An 18458-nucleotide genomic window follows, 5' to 3' on the forward strand; every position below is an offset into this window, starting at 1 on the left:
ATGAAAGAGAAGTTCCACAACAGCAGCGACGACAAAATCCTCTCCAACCTTAGCTGGCTTTGTGTGGTGCTTGGTTTGGCTGAGAGTTGAGTCAAACCCCATAGCTTTGCTGGATGCCATGCTGAGGTTGCAGCTTAGCATAAAGGACCTCTCTTCCTGTGAGGAGATACAGCCCTCAGCCTGTTGGGTCTTGAGAAGCATGAGAGGGCATCTGATCCATGTCTGTAAATGTCTGAGGGGTGGTGTCAAGATGAAGGTGCCAGGCTCTTCTTAAGTCCTGCCCAGTAACTGGGTAAGGAACAAGGGGTACAAGCTGGAACTCAGGAGGTTCCACCTCAACACGAGGAGAAAATTGTTAGCTGTGAGGGTGACAGAGCCCTGAAGCAGGCTGCCCAGTTAGGTTGTGGAGTCTCCTTCTCTGGAGGCTTTCAAAACCCACTGGGACATGTTCCTGTGTGACCTGCCCTTAGGTGATGCTGCATTGGCAGGGGGGTTGGGCTCAATCTCTAGAAGTTCCTTCTGACCCCTAACAATTCAATGTTTCAATGATAGACTTAAACTCTGATGTATTTAAGGGTTTGGGTTTTAATGATCATCTGGGATTGGAATGAGTAAGGAGGAAGAGACCTGCACAACGTGGGATGCACTGTACGTTCCTCGTGTGTGGCAGCAACAGGATCTAGCTTAAATCTGAAGTACCCAAACTACATCTGCAGCCAGAACTGCTTCTGCTGGCTGAACAGTGCAGCTCTGAGGGAAAGCATGAGTAGTCATTGAGATGTTTACACTTAAGTAGGTAGTAGTCCAGGGCTAAAAGAAGTTCAGCCTTACATCTTCGCTGGGATTATTCAGCCTGGAGAAGAGGAGGCTGAGAGGAGACCTCATTGCTCTCTACAACTTCCTGAAAGGGGAGCAAGGTGGAGGTTGGTCTCTTCTGCCTGGTGTCAGGTGATAGAATGAGAGGAAATGGCCTGAAATTGGGCCAGGGGAGGGTTAGGTTGGAAATTGGGAAAAATGATTTGCTGCAAGACTGCTCAGGGATTAGAATAGAGTCATAGAATGGTTTAGGTTGGAAGGGACCTCAAAGCTCAGACAGTTCTAACCCCTCTGCCATAGGCAGGGACACATCCCACTCGGGTCGCTCAAGGCTTCATCCAACCTGGTCCTGAACACCCCCAGGAAGGTCATGTAGGACAGAAAGTGATCACATTCTGTGCTTCTGTGCTCCAAAACCTCCCTGGGCAGCCTGTGCCAGTGTCTCACTGCCCTCACTGCAAAGAACTTCTTCCTAATGTCTGGTTTCAGTCTCCCCTGTGCCACTTTATGCCCATTACCTCTTTCCTGTCATTACAAGACCTTGTCAATAGTCCCTCCCCAGCCCTCCTGGAGCCCTCTTCAGACACTGGAAGGCCACTATAAGGCTTCCTTGAAGCCTTCTCTTCTCCAATTCAAAGACCTCCAACTCTTGTAGCCTGTTCTCATAGCAGAGCTGCTGCAGCCCTCTGATTATCTTTGTGGCTTCCTCTGTACTGGCCCCAACAGTTCCTTGTCCTTCTTGTGTTGGGAGCTCCAGAACTGCACACAGGAGTCCAGGTGGGGTCTGAGGAGAGCAGAGCAAAGGGGCAGAATCCCCTCCCTTGCCCTGCTGCGCACACTGCTGTTGCTGCAGCCCAGGACAAGGTTGCTGTCTGGGATTGGAACAGGCTGCCCAGGGAGGTGGTGGAGTCCCCATCCCTGGAGGTGTTCAGAAAATGTGTGCACATGGCACTTGAGTAGGGAAGTGATTGTTCCCCCATGTTGATCCAAGTGGTGCTGATAGAAACCAGGATGCTGTTAGCTGCCTTGGCCACCTTATTTATGGGACAATTGGTGCAAGCTGCTTTTTGTGGCAATACCTACTGAAGTGGAGCATGCAAGTTACAGAGGATCGGCTGTCAGAGGATGAGCAGAGCTTGGCTGTCATGGTTCTGCCCCTTCTTCTTTTGGTTCCTAATGAAAATCCTTTCTGAGTTGTGTCACTGATGACTGTTACTTGTCTGTCTCGTGGATTCTACAAGCCTTGTTTGAGCTTAATGAGCAAAATGTGCATGTGAAGAGGCAGTGCCTGCCCCAGAGAGCTTGCAGGGTGGAGCAGGTGAAGGCAGTAAGGGACTATCCCTATCTGCATGGCACAGATGAGGAGCTGTGGTGTGAAGATACTGAATGCCTTGAGCTAAGGTCAGAGGGAGGGAGTTTGAGAGAGGCAAAAACTAGGTCTGTGGGTTTTTTAACTACAGTTCTGGGGTGTAATCCAAATTAAAAATAACACTTATCAAATGGAGTTGGAGAGGTTGGAGGCCACCAGGAAATCCAAGTGGAATGAGAATTACTGCATTTAACCTGAGGTTAAAGGGAGCACTTCAGGTACAAACCTGCGACCAAACTGCTCTGTCGCAGTAGGGATTGCTCTCTGTGGACCTTTTATTTGCCTTCAATCCTTGCATTGGATTTGGTTTGTTAATCAAGAAGACAGCAAACAAAATGCTTCAGTGGTGGTCACCAGGGGCCTGCAGTCAGCATTGTGTACACTTGGATGATGGATGTTGCTCGGAGGCCTTGAGGTCTGAGATCCATGCTGAGAGCTGCCCAGGAGGAGACTGAGCAAAACCTCCCAATTATCTTCTTTTTAATTCTTGCTCTCTTCCCTGCTTTAAATTGAAGATGGCACTTTGCAATAGTTTGGGGTGATGGAACTTCACAAGAAGGTGCTTCCCCAGCTTCTTCTGATTTTGAAATTCCAAATAACATCCTAGTATTGAAATTCCCTCCTGGCTGCTGGTGATCACCCTGCCTGCCAACAGCAGCACCATCAGATGTGAGGCCTGGGGAACAGAGATGAGGCACAGTGGCAGAGGTTGGAAAGGACCTCAGAAGATCATTGGAGTGAGGTGGAGGTTGTTCATTTCTCTTATCAGGTGATAGAATGAGAGGAAGTGGCCTCAAGTTGTGCCAGGGGAGGTTTATAGGAAAAAAAATCTGTCCTGTAGGTGTGGGCAGGGACTGGCACAGGCTGCCCAAGTTGGTGGTGGAGCACCCATACCTGGAGGAGTTCAGAAAACCTGTGGCCATGGCACTTTGGGGTGTGCTTTAATGGCCATGGTGGTGTTGGGTTCATGGTTGGACGTGATCTTAGAGGTCTTCTCCAAGCAAAACAGTTGTCTGATTATCAGGTATTCTCTCACCCATTAAAAACAAGAAGTAGTCCTGTGAAGCTTACCAGCAATCTGCAGGCTTTAAATTTGGGAATTGCTTTTCCACTTTCTCTTGGATTGTGAGCTGTGCTTGGTGATGGCATCAAGACAAAGCGTGTTACAGGGAGTGAAGCAGATGGGAGTAAAGAGCCTGAATCATAGAATCACAGAGTGGTAGGGGTTGGAAGGGACATCCAGAGATGGAGTCCAACACCCCTGCAAAGCAAGGGACAGGTCACACAGGAATGTGCCTAGATGGGTTTTGAAGATGTCCAGAGAAGGAGACTCCACAACCTCTCTGGGCAGCCTGCTCCAGGGCTCCAGCACCCTCACAGTAAAATAACTTCTCTCATGTTGAGGTGAAATTTCCTGTGATTGAGTTTATGTCCTTTGGCCCTCGTCCTATCACAGGGTATGACTAAAAAGAGCCTGGCTCCATCCTCCTGACATCACCCTTCAGGTGTCTGTAGGCATTGATGATGTCCCCTTGCAGCCTCCTCTTCTCCAGACCAAACAGCCCCAGTTCTCTCAGCCTTTCCTCATAAGAGAGATGCTTCAGTCCCTCCATCACCCTTGTAGTTCCTTTAGAACTCTCTCTGGTAGTTTCCTGTCCCTCTTGAACTGGGGAGCCCAGAATTGTACACTTCAAACCCTTATCTCAAGCTCCCTCCCTGGAGGTGTTCAGGACCAGATTGGATGTGTCCTTGAGCAGCCTGTTCTAGTGGGAGATGTCCCTGCCTATGGCAGGGGCTTGGAACTGGCTGAGCTCTGAGCTCCCTTCCAACCTAAACCATTCTCTGAAATACTTTAAGATGCCTACTTGAGGGAAGTCTCTGTCCTTACTCACAGTATCACCAAGGTTGGAAGAGACCTCATAGATCATCAAGTCCAACCCTTTACCACAGAGCTCAAGGCCAGACCATGGCACCAGGTGCCACGTCCAGTCCTGCCTTGAACAGCTCCAGGGACGGCGACTCCACCACCTCCCCGGGCAGCCCATTCCAGTGTCCAATGACTCTCTCAGGGAAGAACTTTCTCCTCACCTCCAGCCTAAATTTCCCCTGGCACAGCCTGAGGCTGTGTCCTCTCGTTCTGGTGCTGGCCACCTGAGAGAAGAGAGCAACCTCCTCCTGGCCACAACCACCCCTCAGGTAGTTGTAGACAGCAATAAGGTCACCCCTGAGCCTCCTCTTCTCCAGGCTAACCAATCCCAGCTCCCTCAGCCTCTCCTCGTAGGGCTGTGCTCAAGGCCTCTCACCTCTCTCCTTGTCCTCTTGCTCAATGCAGGTTGCATGACTGGACCCTGGAAATGGGATGTCAGTCCCGTTCAGGGAGCATAAAGGAAGCCAGAAGATCTGCCTGCTGCTGTGACAGCGAGTGAGAGCGCGAGCGGGAAGATGTCGGCGGTCACCTCAGCGATCCAGGCTCCTCAGGGCCCTGTCAATCCACCGCCCCCTGAGGTCACCAACCCCAACAAGCCTGGCCGGAAGACCAACCAACTGCAGTACATGCAGAATGTTGTGGTGAAGACCTTGTGGAAGCATCAGTTTGCTTGGCCTTTCTACCAGCCTGTCGATGCAATTAAGCTGAATTTGCCGGTACGTGCCTGCCGCGCGCTGCTCCGCTCTTGGAAAGCTCCCTGCCGCTGAGGTGTTGGCTGGGCACTGGGGCACAGGGCTTAGGTTGCACTTGGGGGGGATTTCTCTGAGTGCTCTTGACTCACTGAGGTGGAAGGTGATGTTTGTCAGAGCTGGAGAGGTGTAGGTCTCTGAAGGAGAAAGCTGTTCTCGCGTAGGAAAGAGGAGGTGTTGCATTGCTCAGGGAGGTGATGGAGTCACCGACCCTGGAGTTGATTGAGAAATGTATGGATGTGTTTCATAGAATCAACCAGGTTGGAAGAGACCTCCAAGATCATCCAATCCAGCTTATCACCCAGCCCTAGCCAGTCAGCAAGACCATGGTGCTTTGGGACATGGTCTAATGGCGGTGGTGGTGCTGAGTTGATGGTTGGACTCCATGATCATAGAATCATAGAATCAACCAGGTTGGAAGAGACCTCCAAGCTCATCCAGTCCAACCCATCCCCCAGCCCTATCCAGTTCACTAGACCATGGCACCAAGTGCCTCATCCAGTCTCTTCTTGAAGACCTCCGGGGACGGTGCCTCCACCACCTCCCTGGGCAGCCCATTCCATTGCCAATTACTCTCTCTGCCAACAACTTCCTCCCAACATCCAGCCTATACTTTCCCCAAGCACAATTTGAGACTGCGTCCCCTTGTTCTATTGCTGGTTGCCTGGGAGAAGAGGCCACCCCCCCACCAGGCTACAGTGTCCCTTCAGGTAGTCTTAGAGGTCTTTTCCAACCAAAAGAGTTGCATGTTTCTAAGAGCACACAGGCAAGCTGGCTTGGAGAACTGGAGTGGTGCTTTGTTTGTAGCTTACTCTTGTTTACCTCTATGTGTCTTCACCTCTTGTCCCACCTCTGCTCAATTTGAGAGAGTCTTGAAGCCCAGGTTCTTCTGAGGATTTGGCACTGGGCTCAGCATAGGTTCTGGCTGTGATAGGCTGTCCTGGATTTGCTACTGACATCAGGCAGACAGGAGGAGCTAATGGGCAAGGATTGGAGCTAGATACTTTCAAATGCTGCACTGATTTGGAAAGAGCAGGACAGCTACACTTAACCATCTGCTTCCTGAGTCTGGTGATAGACACCAGAAAGCACAAGATCTAGGCTGGTTATTCACACATGACCAAAGGTAACTGAGCTGCTTTCTTCCAGGGAAGAGCCACACACCTTTCACTTCTTCAAAGGGGTCCTCTAAGTGCAAAAACTCAGCAGTGGAGGCAAACCCCAACCCATCTCCACTGAAATAGAGACACCAGCACTCTCATCCACCCTGCTGTCTGCTCTGCTGGGCAGCCCATCAGGAATTAACTCTGTCTGCTTTGAGCAAGGGGCTTGTATGTAGGAATTGAGGGAGCATGATTCTGAGACGTAAGGTTAGGAGATCTCCAGTGGCCACAGGTTATAACCTGATTGGATCAGGGAGCATTTGCACTTTGGTGCTGTGTAAAGAGTAAAACACTTAGCACCTTTAATATTTCTCTAGGTCTCTGTTTCTTTGTGGCTGCTTCTTGTGGATTTAGCTTCTCAGGTATTTTGAGCACTCAGCCAGTGATTTCAGAAAGTTTAAAGAAAGAGTCATGTTCTTCACCAGTAGACTAAATCTGCATGAGCCTTGTAGGCAACAGGATTGCCTTTCCTGCCCTATTCTGCCTTGCCTGGAAATACTGATGCCTGAGATTGTGCTGGAGGGCTGAGCTCAGAGAGTGGCCACTGGCTGTAGGTGGCTTTGTGTGCACGTGCAGGGAGAGGACCTGCTGCTCCTGTCCAGAGTGAGAAAATGACAGTGTGGAACCTCGTCTGCCTAGAGCATCTGTAGGCTAATCACAGCCTCTGCAGATGCTTCAGACCAACCCAAAGAGAAACTGGGTTAATTTTAAGAGCTGAAATGCCCATAAAAGAGAATCTGAGACTTTTCTAGCACAGTCTTAGCTAGTGCTGGCACTGATAAACTCCCTTAAGTGCCAGTCATTTAAAAAAGGAAGCAGAAATAAATGCTGCTTGCCAAACTGCAGCCAGTCCATTATCAAACTAGACACCTTTCCAGAGCCGGTGCTGACCCTGCTGTCTTTGAATCCCACACAAGCAAGAAGCTCATGGCTGCAGTCTAGCTGTGGAGGTAGAACCCCTCTGCCCTCCAGCGTGATCCCCTACAGCCTCACAGGGGTGTCAGGGCTGCAAATGGCTTCCAGGGAGAGCTGCGCTTGAAGCAGTTTGTACATGCAAGTGGGGTGGAACAGGCTCCCCAGAGAGGTGGTGGAGTCTCCTTCCCTGGTGACTTTCAAGTCCTGTCTGGATGTGTTCCTCTGTGATCTGTGTTAGATTGTGTGGTCCTGCTCTGGCAGGGGGATTAGACTGGGTGATCTCTTTGGGTCCCTTCCAACTCCTAATATCCTGTGATCATCTAGTTCAACCCCCACTGCCACGGGCAGGGATACCTCCCACTAGCCCAGGTCCCTCAAAGCCTCATCCAGCCTGGCCTTGAACACCTCCAGAGAGGCAACATCCCTGGGCAACCTGTGCCAGCCTGCAGATTAGAAGAGAGATGACAACAAAGGTGGTATTTACAGCTTCCAGTCGAATTTAGAGATGTGTTTTTTGGGAAGGTGAATGAGGAGCAAGCCGGGATGGGAGGGAGATGTGAAGAACACTCTGCTGGTCAGGAGGTGTAACTTCTTCCCTCTTCCTCCCCCAGGATTATCACAAAATCATTAAAAACCCCATGGACATGGGGACGATCAAGAAACGCCTGGAACACAACTACTACTGGAGTGCCAGTGAATGTATGCAGGATTTCAACACCATGTTTACAAACTGTTACATTTATAACAAGGTAAAGAGCCCAGAGAAGCTTGGAGCTGGGGCACTGCCTGCCAAAGAGCCACCTACAGCTGCTAGAGTGCAGGTTTTGAGCAGGGCCAGCTCTGACGTGCTCTGGACCCTCCTCGTAAGGATTTCCCATGCCACTAATTACAACCACATTACTTGAAACGCACAAAGCTGTCTTTGTGCTGTGCCTTTCTTCCCTCAGACTAGTTTAAAAGGCACATTTTCCATTTTAATTTGAGGTAGGGTTTTTTTTTGTTCTGGGGTTATGTAGTTTTTGCTCCTTTTATTTTCAGTCAGGAATTCTTTAAGGTGAGCTGCAGTTGATGCAACTCTTTGCAGGTGTCCCTAGAAGGTGTTGGTGCTTGTGTGATGGTCCAGCAGTAAGCAGCATCTTTTGGATGAAGAGAGAGCAGTTCAGAAAGTAGAGTTCTCTGCTTAGGTCTCGTCCATACTTGCATATCTTTAGAGTCCTTATTGTTTTGAGTTTAGCTTTGTTTGCTCTTTTGTTAGGTTGCTAAAAGCCTCTATTCTTTGTATTATGTTTTCTGCAGTGGTTTGTCATCATTGACCCACAGTGGAGAGCAAGCTGAAATAAACAAATTAATTAGGTTGAGCCACAGAGTATGTGTTTACACTCTGCTCTTGGACTGCTGGCGAGCAGGGGAGGACAGTTCATCTGTTCCAGTTTGCTGCTTCCACTCTGCTGCACAGGATGCTGGTTATCGGGCTCTTACTGGAAGTCCTGATAACTCTGGATGCAGCATACTTAGAGGCTGTAATTACTGCGTGCTACACCAGAACAGAAGAGTAGGAGGGGAGTGTGTGAGGAGGGAGAAGAGTCTGTTTCTTGTCAGAGCTGCTGGGATACCATCGTTTGTTTGAAGGGCCATGGCAGCGGGGATTTGAAAGCCTTGTCTTGAACCTCTCTGCTTCTCAATACCATGGATCATCCAACATAGGCCTGTGTTCGTTTTTCCAGCCCACAGATGACATTGTCCTCATGGCCCAAGCCCTGGAGAAGATATTTCTGCAGAAGGTTGCCCAGATGCCTCAGGAAGAAGTGGAATTATTACCCCCAGTTCCTAAAGGCAAAGGTCGCAAGCCGTCAGCAGGCACGCAGAGCGCAGGTATTGGCTCCGTCCAGGGACACTGAGTGGTAGCAGCCTGCTGCTGAGGCCTGAGCCAGCTCCAGGCTGCCTGGCTTTGCAGATGGTGGAGAGGCTGGTGGGGGAGCATGGAGTCTAATGGGTGAAGCAGTGGAGAGGGAAGTGGGAGATGTTCTGTTCACCCAGTGTTTCAGGGCTTGTCTGTCTTGAAGGCACACACACACTGGAGAAAAGGAGACCGAGGGGAGAGCTGCTTGCTCTTTACAACTCTCTTAAAGCTCAGGGCCACTGAGATGCTGAGGACACTGAAACATCTCTCTGAGGTCAGGTTGGATGAGGCCTTGAGTGATCTGTTTTAGTGGGATGTGCCCCTGCCTATGGTGGGGAGTTGGAACTGGATAATCTTTGAGGTCCGTTCCAACCTGAACCATTCTGTGAGGGAATGCTGAGGGAGCTGGGGATGTTCAGCTTGGAGAAGAGGAGATTTGGGGCAAATCTTATTAATACTTACAAATACCTAAGGGGTGGGTGTCAGGAAGATGGGACAGACTCTTCTCAGTGGTCCTCAGTGACAGGATGTGAACATGGGAACATAGGAAGTTCTGTGTAAACATCCTCAATGAAAAGAAGTTCTTTCTGATAGCAGAACACCAGAAACTGGCTGTCCAGAGAGGTGGTGGAGTCTCCATCTTTGGAGACATTCAAAGCTGTCCTGGACATGTTCCTGTGGGATCTGCTTTAGATGATCCTGGACTTGATGATCCTCAGAAGTCCCTTCCAACCCTTACCATTCTGTGATTTGTGAAATGGAGGTTGGAATGCAGTGGGGTTGGTCTCCCTAGTTAAAAGTGCTAGTGCAAAAGCTCTCCAAATGCACTGTACCCACCAGCCCTCTGCAGTGCCCACTCCTTTGGCATTGTACCCCCCAGCCCTCTGCAGTGCCCTTTCCTCTGGTCCTTTGAAGGAGCGCAGCAAGCCGTGGCCGTGTCTTCCGTCTCCCCACCGGCCCCGTTCCAGAGCGTCCCTCCAGCCGTTGTCCCAGACGCCTGTCCATTGCTGCCACCCCTGTGCCAACCATCACCGCCAACGTCCCGCCTGTCACTGCCCCTCCCGCCGCCGCGCCCCCTCCTCCAGCCGCTCCCGATCATGCCCGTGGTGCCTCCTACTCCCACCGGTCGTCAAGGTAAGTGGAGATCCCAGCCCCTTGCTCTTCCGAAGTGCCCGAGCAATGCTGCCCCCTCCCTGGGGATGCTCAAGGTAGAGGGGAGATTTAAACTGGATGTTAGGAAGAACTTTACAGTGAGGGTGGTGAGAGACTGGCGCAGGTTGAGAGTGGTGAGACACTGGCACAGATTGCCCAGGGAGGTTGTGAGCACAGAAGCACAGAATGTGATCAAAGATCACATTCTGTGCTTCTGTGCTCCACAGCCTCCCTGGAGGTATTCAGGACCAGATCGGATGAGGCCTTGAGCAACCTGCTCTAGTGGGAGGTATCCCTGCCTATGGCAGGGGGTTGGAACTGGATGAGCTTGGAACGTCCCTTCCAACCTAAACCATTCTATGAAGCCACAATTTTCAGCCCCTCACCGCTGCCTGTGTGCAGTCCCCCTCTTCACATTCCCCTCCTTGTCTCTCTGGCCAACGTTGTCCCTTTGGAGTGTGCTCAGGCAAAGGCTCATTGATGAGTTTGAGAGGCTTGAGGGGAAGCTCTGCTGGTTTTACTACACCTGAGTTGAGATGATGTCAACTCTAATTGCTCCCATCTCAGCTACGAGCTCTCATCTGATCACAGCCACAAACCAGAAGCTGTTGGAGGTTGCCCCCATTTTTGCACCAGTGAGCCCAAAGCATCTCTTCCCTCTCTGAGCCCCTGATTTTACTGAGACTATTCCTTTAAGGTTTGCAGACTCCTCTCTGCCATAAAACCAGTTCAAGACAAGCCTGTTGCTCCACTTGGTGAAGAGTGATGTGGCCTGCAGGTTTTGGGTACATTAGCTGTGTCTTACTGAGTAATCTGGGAGTTGTCACTGGTGTTTTGGCTCTTTACTATGTTAATTTATGGGCAAATGAAAACGTTGCTCTAAATAAGGTGAATTTTTCCTGGGGAGCTCTTGTATGGCTTTAAAAATGCTGAAAGCTCAGCTCAGAGAAAGCTACGTTCAGCTCAACTGAGGCATTAAATGCAACCAAATTGGTGTCTTCTAATGTGAGGCTGCATGGACCAATGCCTGCCACGGAATTATTTTGCTTCTTAAACCTCATAGTTTGGGAATTGCTAGAGAAATTGTTAAGTCAGCTCTTCCTGCACCTAAGCTGTCCTCCTCAGAAGCCTCATACTTCATTTTCTCTCTGAATAACCTGCTTCTGAGATCAGTTTAATTTTTCAAAACTCAAGGAGTTTGCCACATACATGCTGCAAAAATCATTCTGCTTGGGTTTTACCTAAGATTTCCCTAAAGATTCCCCCTCCCCCTTTCTCTCTTTCTCTCCAGAGAAATAAATCCTTCATAAGGAGCACAAGAGAGAGCTGTCTGGAGAGTCCACAGCTTGAATTTATGTGAGAAAGGTTTTCTTTGCTTAAGGCAGAATCATTAAATTCTTGCTCTTGTCCATGAGAAACAAAAAAGCAATCAATTTTAGCACACCCACTTAAATACAAAGGAGTTGAGGGCTCACGGGGGGTCTTTGGTGATTAATATGCTTTGGTTCAGAACGTAGAGCCTGATCCTGCCACTGGGGACTCAGACATGTGGTTAAGTTACTGGCACTGACTAAGTCATGGTGCATCAGCTGAGGCTGCAGTAATCGGACTGGGGCGCACTCCTTTGCCTTGGCAACCCTGAGGTAAGAGTCCTTCGGTGGCAATCTCAGCGCGCTGCGTTACAGAGCTGAGGCACTTGTGCAGTGTGCGTGGGGTCGGGTTGGAGATGTGCAGGCGGCTGGTTACTGTGGCTCAGGTGACCCGGTGTGTTCAACACACCTCGTGTGGCAGTCCGCTCGAATCGCGTCTCTGGGAAGCCTCTGGTTCCCGAGTCCCTTTTCTCCCAGCGCGGTAGTTGTGCCCTTTCTGCCAGGGCTCAGGCAGGTCTGGGAGAGCAGGAATGAGCTCGGCTCTGGTCTCTGCTGGGCCCAGGCGCTGCTGACTGGTGTCCTGTCGCTGTTGCAGAAGGAAGGGAGTGAAGCGGAAAGCGGACACCACACCCCCACCACCTCGGCCATCACTGCCCAGCCGCAGCGAGTCCCCCACGCCCCTCTCGGACCCCAAGCAGGCCAATGATCATTCGCCCGGCGGAGAGAGCGGCGGCAGGCCCATCAAGCCACCAAGAAAGACCTGGAAGATGGAGAGGTCCCCCCCAGCACGCAGGGAAAGAAAGGCAAACTCTCTGAGCACCTCAAGTACTGTGACAGCATCCTCAAGGAGATGCTCTCCAAGAAGCACGCAGCCTACGCGTGGCCCTTTTACAAGCCCGTGGATGCAGAGGCCTTGGAGTTACATGACTATCACGACATTATCAAACACCCCATGGATCTCAGTACTGTTAAAGTACGTCCACCTTTACAACCTCTTTGGCAAGGGGCTTGCAGAGGACTGGCTCCTTTGGGGGGAGGGGAAGGGACAAGGGTGGAAAGCAGAACCTGTTTGGATATCACCTGAGATCTCAGATTTTTATATCGCTTTTGTTTTCCTCTCCTTTCTTCCCCCACCCCAAACCCTGCAGTCTGTTTTGGGGTTTTTTTCCTACCCTGCAAACTCTTCTCTCTGTGGAGAGTCTCAGCTCTTGAAATGGTGGTCCTTGGGATTGTGTTGCCACTCTGAGAAGAGGAGGTGCTGTGTTTCATAGGATTTCAGGTGATGGTATCCCATTTCCAGGAGCTGCTGCCTTGCCTGCTCGTTGGCGTGATGTGTGGGCCAGATAGGCTCACACTGAGCAGTTCCCCACCTGGAACGTGATGATCTCCCTGGTAGCTGGGAAGGGATGCTCATGTGGTTCATGTTTGGCTCTTCCAGAGCTGAGCTTAGGATAGTCCTCAACATTCTACGGATTGATTTGCCTTTTTTTCCCAGGATGGCTGGGAAGTTTTCTGACTCTCCTCCTAAATATCCATGGAGCAAACCTATATTTTTCTAGTTGCCATCTTCTGCTTGCGAGCCAGATGTTGGAATTGGTGTTGGTGTGAAGTGAGACTTTCTCCCACGTGCAGGAAGTTCAGGTGTCTGCTGCTTTCTCTAGCATGGCAGCAGTGTTTTGTTGCCAGCTGAGCTTGGTCTGAATGCCCAGGTAACAACAGTGCAGCTGTGTTCCTGATTCCTTTCATGTGCCTTGGCAAATCCTACGTAGTACCTGGGAGCTGCATGCCCTGCTCTGATATGCTGTGCCAGTCAGCCCCTGATGCAGCAGGGCTTCTTACAACAACTGCAGTATTTCTGTGAGTATTGTTAGCTGCATTAATTTGGGTGGGTGAGAGAATAGTTGTTGTGGGCTCTGAGTTGAGGGTTAGACCTAGGAGTTACCAGTGCTGAGTTTTTAATTGTTGTTGTAGTCCTGGAAGTTTCCTTGCAGCTCTGTGCTGTAGTTTTTCCAGATTGAAATAATGCTTAACTTACCTCACCTGGCTGTTGTGAGAGCAGATATCTGGGTGGCACTAACTACTAATTGTTGTTATGGATTGAATTTGTATGAGAAAGACCCTTCCTGAGCTGGCAAGAGTGTTGTAAGCAAGCTGTGGTGGAGCTAAGATTGGAGACCGTTCTCCTCCCACGCCTTGCAGCATCCTTACTCTGATCACAGAAGTCAGTGCAACGTGCAGGAGTTTTGACTTGTAATGAGGTTGAACTGTGTTAAAGGCCTGCAGCATTTTCCTGGCAGGAGTAGAGGACAAGCCAATGGGTCAGCTGAGTTGCAGGCAGGGAGAGAGAGCCTGAAACACAGTGGTGAAAGCAGGAGGAAGGGCTCGGTTAGTCTGCACAGCTGGAGCACTAGTGCCTGGCTAAAATGTTCTGCTGGTAGAGGAAGGTCTCAGTGTTTCCATTTTAATCTTGCTCTTGAGCGTGGATGAGGAAGGAAGAAACTCCCCTCAGCTTTGGTCTTCACCATCCTGCTGATTTTGGGTGCCCAGTGCTGAAGGCTTAATTAATCCTTGTACTTTGTTGTTAATTCTGTGGCTTGCTGCCAAGGTCTACTCACTTCACTTTGCATGGGAGTTATTCTTCTCCACCCGCTTGGAGGTCCTTGGGGGGCTAATGAGTGATGTAGGTTGGTCAGGAGGTCTGCTTCCTGCTCAGAGCAGGGTCATTTACACACTCTGAGCTGCTCCCCTGCCAGGGGCACCACCTTCGCAGCTGACAGGGTCTGACCTTGCTCCTCTGATGCCAGGGATTAGGCTAGGAGCAGGAAGAAGTTAGATGGTGATGGGGAGGTTGGTGTTCTTCTGTGAGAACAGAGGTACAGCAATTGGATATCATCAGGAACCTTCCTGTATGATACTTTGTTTGCTGTGCACCCAGTTAGATCTGTCTGTACTTATCCTAGGCTACACATCACAGTCTGCTCTAAGAGTCTATAAACTGAGCAGCAGCTTTAGAATTTCAAAGTGTATCTTGTTTGCAGAAGTGATGGGAAGAAGCATCTCTTGCTTTGTGCCACTCTTCATTACCATGCTGGAGTGCTGAAGTGCCATTGATAGCCTCTTGTGAGCACAAGTTGTTAGATGAGCGCATCCGCGGCGAACTCATTCAGTTACTGTACTGACTGTAGTGGAACTGCTGGCAAAACTAATCCTTTCAGACCTGTCCTCAGCTCAGTCACATTCACTTGACTTCTAAGGATGCTGTGTGTCTCCAGAGGTACCTGCAGCCTGGTAGATCAAACCCTGGGTGAGTGCAGTGAGGTTAGAGAGAGTGAAATCCTGCTGCTCTCAGAGCTGGGGTTTCCATGTGTGGTTAAGTGGTTTCTTATTGCTGGAGATTCTGTGCTGTGTTCTGCAAAGCTGAGGTGCAGAGCTGGGGTTTTTTGGGGTGGGTAACTTCTTCACACTTCAGTTTCCTTCAAGTCTTACATGTGTATGCCTCTGCCCTTTTTCTGCAAGTGATGTTCTCCCTCTGCACCTTAGCAGTGTAGGGCAGAAAATTGGAGATGAGCTAAGGGCCGACCCAGTGGAGTCTTTTGTATGCAAAGACTCTGGATTTGTCTTTCCTCCTGGTAGTTGTTGTTCTTTACTCATAATAAACTTGTTTGAAGTGCTGTCTGGTATTGTTTTTTTATGGAGTGTTTTATTCTCATTGCTCTTGGCCTGTAGATCATAGAGTGACTTCTCTGAGATGCAGCCTGTGATACCTTAACTGCACAGAGCAGAAACCTGCCATTTGCAGGCACTGCCATTCCTCAGTGTTGAGGCTTTCTCTGTGGCTCTGAAAGGCTTTAGATTTCTGCACAAGTGACAGTGGCTGTCGTAAAGCAGCACAACTAATGGCCCTCAAATCAACCTGGAAGGCATGATGGGAGGAAGTAAAATAGAAGCATTGCTGCAGCTGTCAAACATCTCCCAGTACCTTGTTGCTTGTTGCTTTGGTTCTCTGCTTGTATGAGGTTGGATTTTCTTCAGAGAATATCTTGCATGTCCAGGAGCATTCTTCTTTTCCAGGCTTTGTAGCCAGCAGAGGTGTTGATTAGAGGGCTTTGGAGATTGTTATCTCTCTGTGGTGGAGGAAGCAGGTTGGCTGTCCTGACTGTGCCAATGGCAGGTGAGAGATGAGGGGCTGTAGCTGAGCTTGTTGCAGCCAGGCAGAGGAATGTGCTGGAGTGCTGTGCTGAATCTGGGACTGAGGTGGGAAGAGCTGAAGGAGCAGGAGCAGTGAGCTTATCTCCACCTTATAGTCATCACAGAGCAGGAAAGAGCAGAACTGTGTGGACTAGAGAGGCAGGGATGAAAGCGTGAAGAGAGATGTGAGTTACGCCTTAAAAACGAAGAGGAAGCAGCCCTAATGCCCTGTAGCAGGTGAAAGGCTTGCTCTGAGCTTGTAGCAGCACTCTGCTCCTGCTGCCCTCTGCAAGGGCCCACTTGCTTGCAGCATGTTCGTGTCCCTATCTGATGCTGGGAAGCTTTGGTGTGGGAGACAGGATTCTGTGCCTGTGACGGAGCTGGGGAGAACCTGGAGCACCTCTTCTCTCACTTCATCCTCTGGCTGCTGGGTGACAGCAGCAGTAGTGTGGATGTGTCTGGCTTTGGCTAGCTCGGTGGAGAAGCAGCAGCAGCCCTTGCTATGCAATAGGATTTATACAAGGAGTTTATTTCTGGAGTAAAGCACTACCTGCAGGCTCTGACTCTGCTCACCAGTTAATTCCCTTGCAGCGAGCTGCTGTGATTTCAGAGCAGCTGAATTCAGGATCTTGAAAGTGAGAAGAGCTCCTCTGGGGGAGCTGCACCTATTTTACAGTACAAACAGCTTCACAAAGCAGTGCTCTTGTCGAGGCAGTTCTGTGAGGTGCAGTTTGCCCTCAGAAATGGGGCTGAGTCCTCGTTAGCTGCTAGAGGTTGCATTTTCTCTGCTGAAGGCACTGTGTGCTCCTGTCCCTCATCACCACCTGCCCTGATGCCATGCCTAAGGCATGTTCACAGCCTGCTGTCCTGTTCAGCCTTGAGAATAAAGAAACTGAATTTGAGACTAAAGAGACAATGGAAAGGGCACAGGTTAGATCTTCAAAGAGAAGAGATGGCTGCAGGGAAGGAGACAACAATGCTTTTTCTGCATCCTCAGTGTGTGGGGCAAGGCTTACCTTAAAGCAAGAGATACATTAGCTGTGAAAAAAGACATTTCTGGCCAGTCAAGGCTATGAAATGATTGAATTGATTACTGAGAGGCAAAGGAGGTTGCTGTGGAAGATACAACATGGGCAGAGAATGGCCTAGGTGGCCTCCCAGTCTTGCTTCTCTACCACTCCTGATTTGTAAATGTAATAACTGCTCTTAAAGAGCTGAATATCTCAAAATGAATTCATAACCAAAGCTATGCCAAGCCACCAATTTCAAGTCCTTATTTTTTTTTCCTTTTCTTAATTATTCTTTCCAAGAAAACAAAAAATAAATCCCCAGATTAAAAACTGTTGGGCTAGAAAACCGTTGGGTTTGGATGAAAGCAAAGCCTCAGACACTGGAATGTATTTCACAGGCAGTAATCAGGCACTGAATGTGCCAAACAAATAAAAGTGCCTCAAAAAGGACTTTCATGCAGTAAGTCAGGTCTTAAAATAAATGGGCCCTTTCCATGAGCCTCTGCTTGGCTTTGGAATTGGCCTGAGATGCTTTTTAAACAAGGCTAGACAGGAGAAGCCCAAACTTATCTGCCTGTCTGTCTTTGTGCTGTGGCTAGAGGCTGTCTCCTTGTTCATTCAGCAAGGGAATGAGGTCTTGTGACAGAAGTTTGACAGATGTTTGGCTGCACGCAGCGAGGAGGGAGGCTGCAGGAATGTCACCAGGCTGCATGCAGGTCCCTCTGAGCCTGCAGCCCTGGAGGTGAAATTTTGCCCTCTTCAGAACCAAACCAGCTTTAGGAGTCAAGTTTCCAAATAGTTCTGTAAGGTTGCTGTGAAATACCTGCAGCTTCCCTCAAACAAATAGGAATTCCACTTCTGCTCAGGCTTCAAGCATGGGTTAATAGAATCATAGCTGGTTTGGGTTGGAAGGGACCTTAAAGATCATCTCCTTCCAGCCCCCTTGCCATGAGCAGGAACAACTTCGACTAGATCTCATTGCTCAAGGCCTCATCCAGCCTGGCTTTGAACAGTTCTAGGCTTGGAGCCTCCACATCTTCTCTGGGCAACCTGTTCCTGTGCCTCACCACCCTAATGGGGAAGAATTTCCTCCTATTGTCTCATTTAAATCCCAACTTCTTCCAGTTTGAAGCTATCAACCCCTGCCCTGTCACTCCATGCCCTTGTAAGAACTCCCTCTCTATCTCTCCTGTAGCCCACTGCTGCTCTGAGGTCTCCCCAAAGCCTTTTCTTCTCTAGGCTAAACATCCCAGGTCCCTTGAGGGTTGTAGGGTGACAGACCTGTCACAGATGAGTGTTTTAAATCACTTAAATAATTTACCACAGAATCCTGCTTTACTCCCTAAACCTCCCTGACTTCTCCTCAGATGGGAGTCTTCCCCCTGACCGTGTTTGCAACTCATCTGCCAGTCAACCTCTTCTCTTCACTTGGGGTACAGGTGCACAGGGGACACAAAAGGGAGGCCTGCAAGCACTTGGCAAATGGAGAATGTCTTTAAACCCAGGTTTTTTACATGCAAATGAAGTCAAGTGTTAGCTGCATTTTCCTTTGGGTCGGGGTAATTAGAGTGAAGGTTTTATCCAGAGTGGTAATATATGCATAAAATCAATCAAGCTCTGGGAATGGCAGAAACTGTTCCCTAAACCCAAGTCTTTCAGCCTCAAACAGCGAGGGGAATGGATGGAGGTGAGAGCTGAAACCTAAGAGAAAGGAACAAGCTGCAAATACTAAGTTCTTAATGCTTATCTTTACTACAGTAGGAAGTACCATCAAGGATAGGTTCATAAAGGGTGGATTCTGTATCCAAATCAGTGAGGCTTCAAAATCAAGACTAGATCATAGACTGGATTAGGTTGGAAGGGACATTCAAAATCAGCTGGTTGTCTGCTCCTTGTTTC

The 18458-nt window shown here is 49.6% G+C and overlaps 1 protein-coding gene across 1 annotated transcript in view; it reads left to right on the top strand.

The window, feature by feature from the left end:
- The window catches only part of BRD3 (bromodomain containing 3), a 41756-nt gene that overhangs the window by 14607 nt on the left and 8691 nt on the right, over window positions 1-18458 (top strand). Inside the window, 9 exon segments of the mRNA XM_064170946.1 lie at window positions 4518-4828; window positions 7551-7688; window positions 8664-8811; window positions 9755-9825; window positions 9827-9841; window positions 9843-9929; window positions 9931-9973; window positions 11935-12111; window positions 12114-12334. Of these exon segments, the coding sequence (XP_064027016.1) occupies window positions 4628-4828; window positions 7551-7688; window positions 8664-8811; window positions 9755-9825; window positions 9827-9841; window positions 9843-9929; window positions 9931-9973; window positions 11935-12111; window positions 12114-12334 (1101 nt within the window). The 5' untranslated portion in view covers window positions 4518-4627.

Source organism: Pogoniulus pusillus, chromosome 35 (assembly GCF_015220805.1).
Source record: "Pogoniulus pusillus isolate bPogPus1 chromosome 35, bPogPus1.pri, whole genome shotgun sequence".
Classification (NCBI taxonomy): Eukaryota; Metazoa; Chordata; class Aves; order Piciformes; family Lybiidae; genus Pogoniulus; species Pogoniulus pusillus.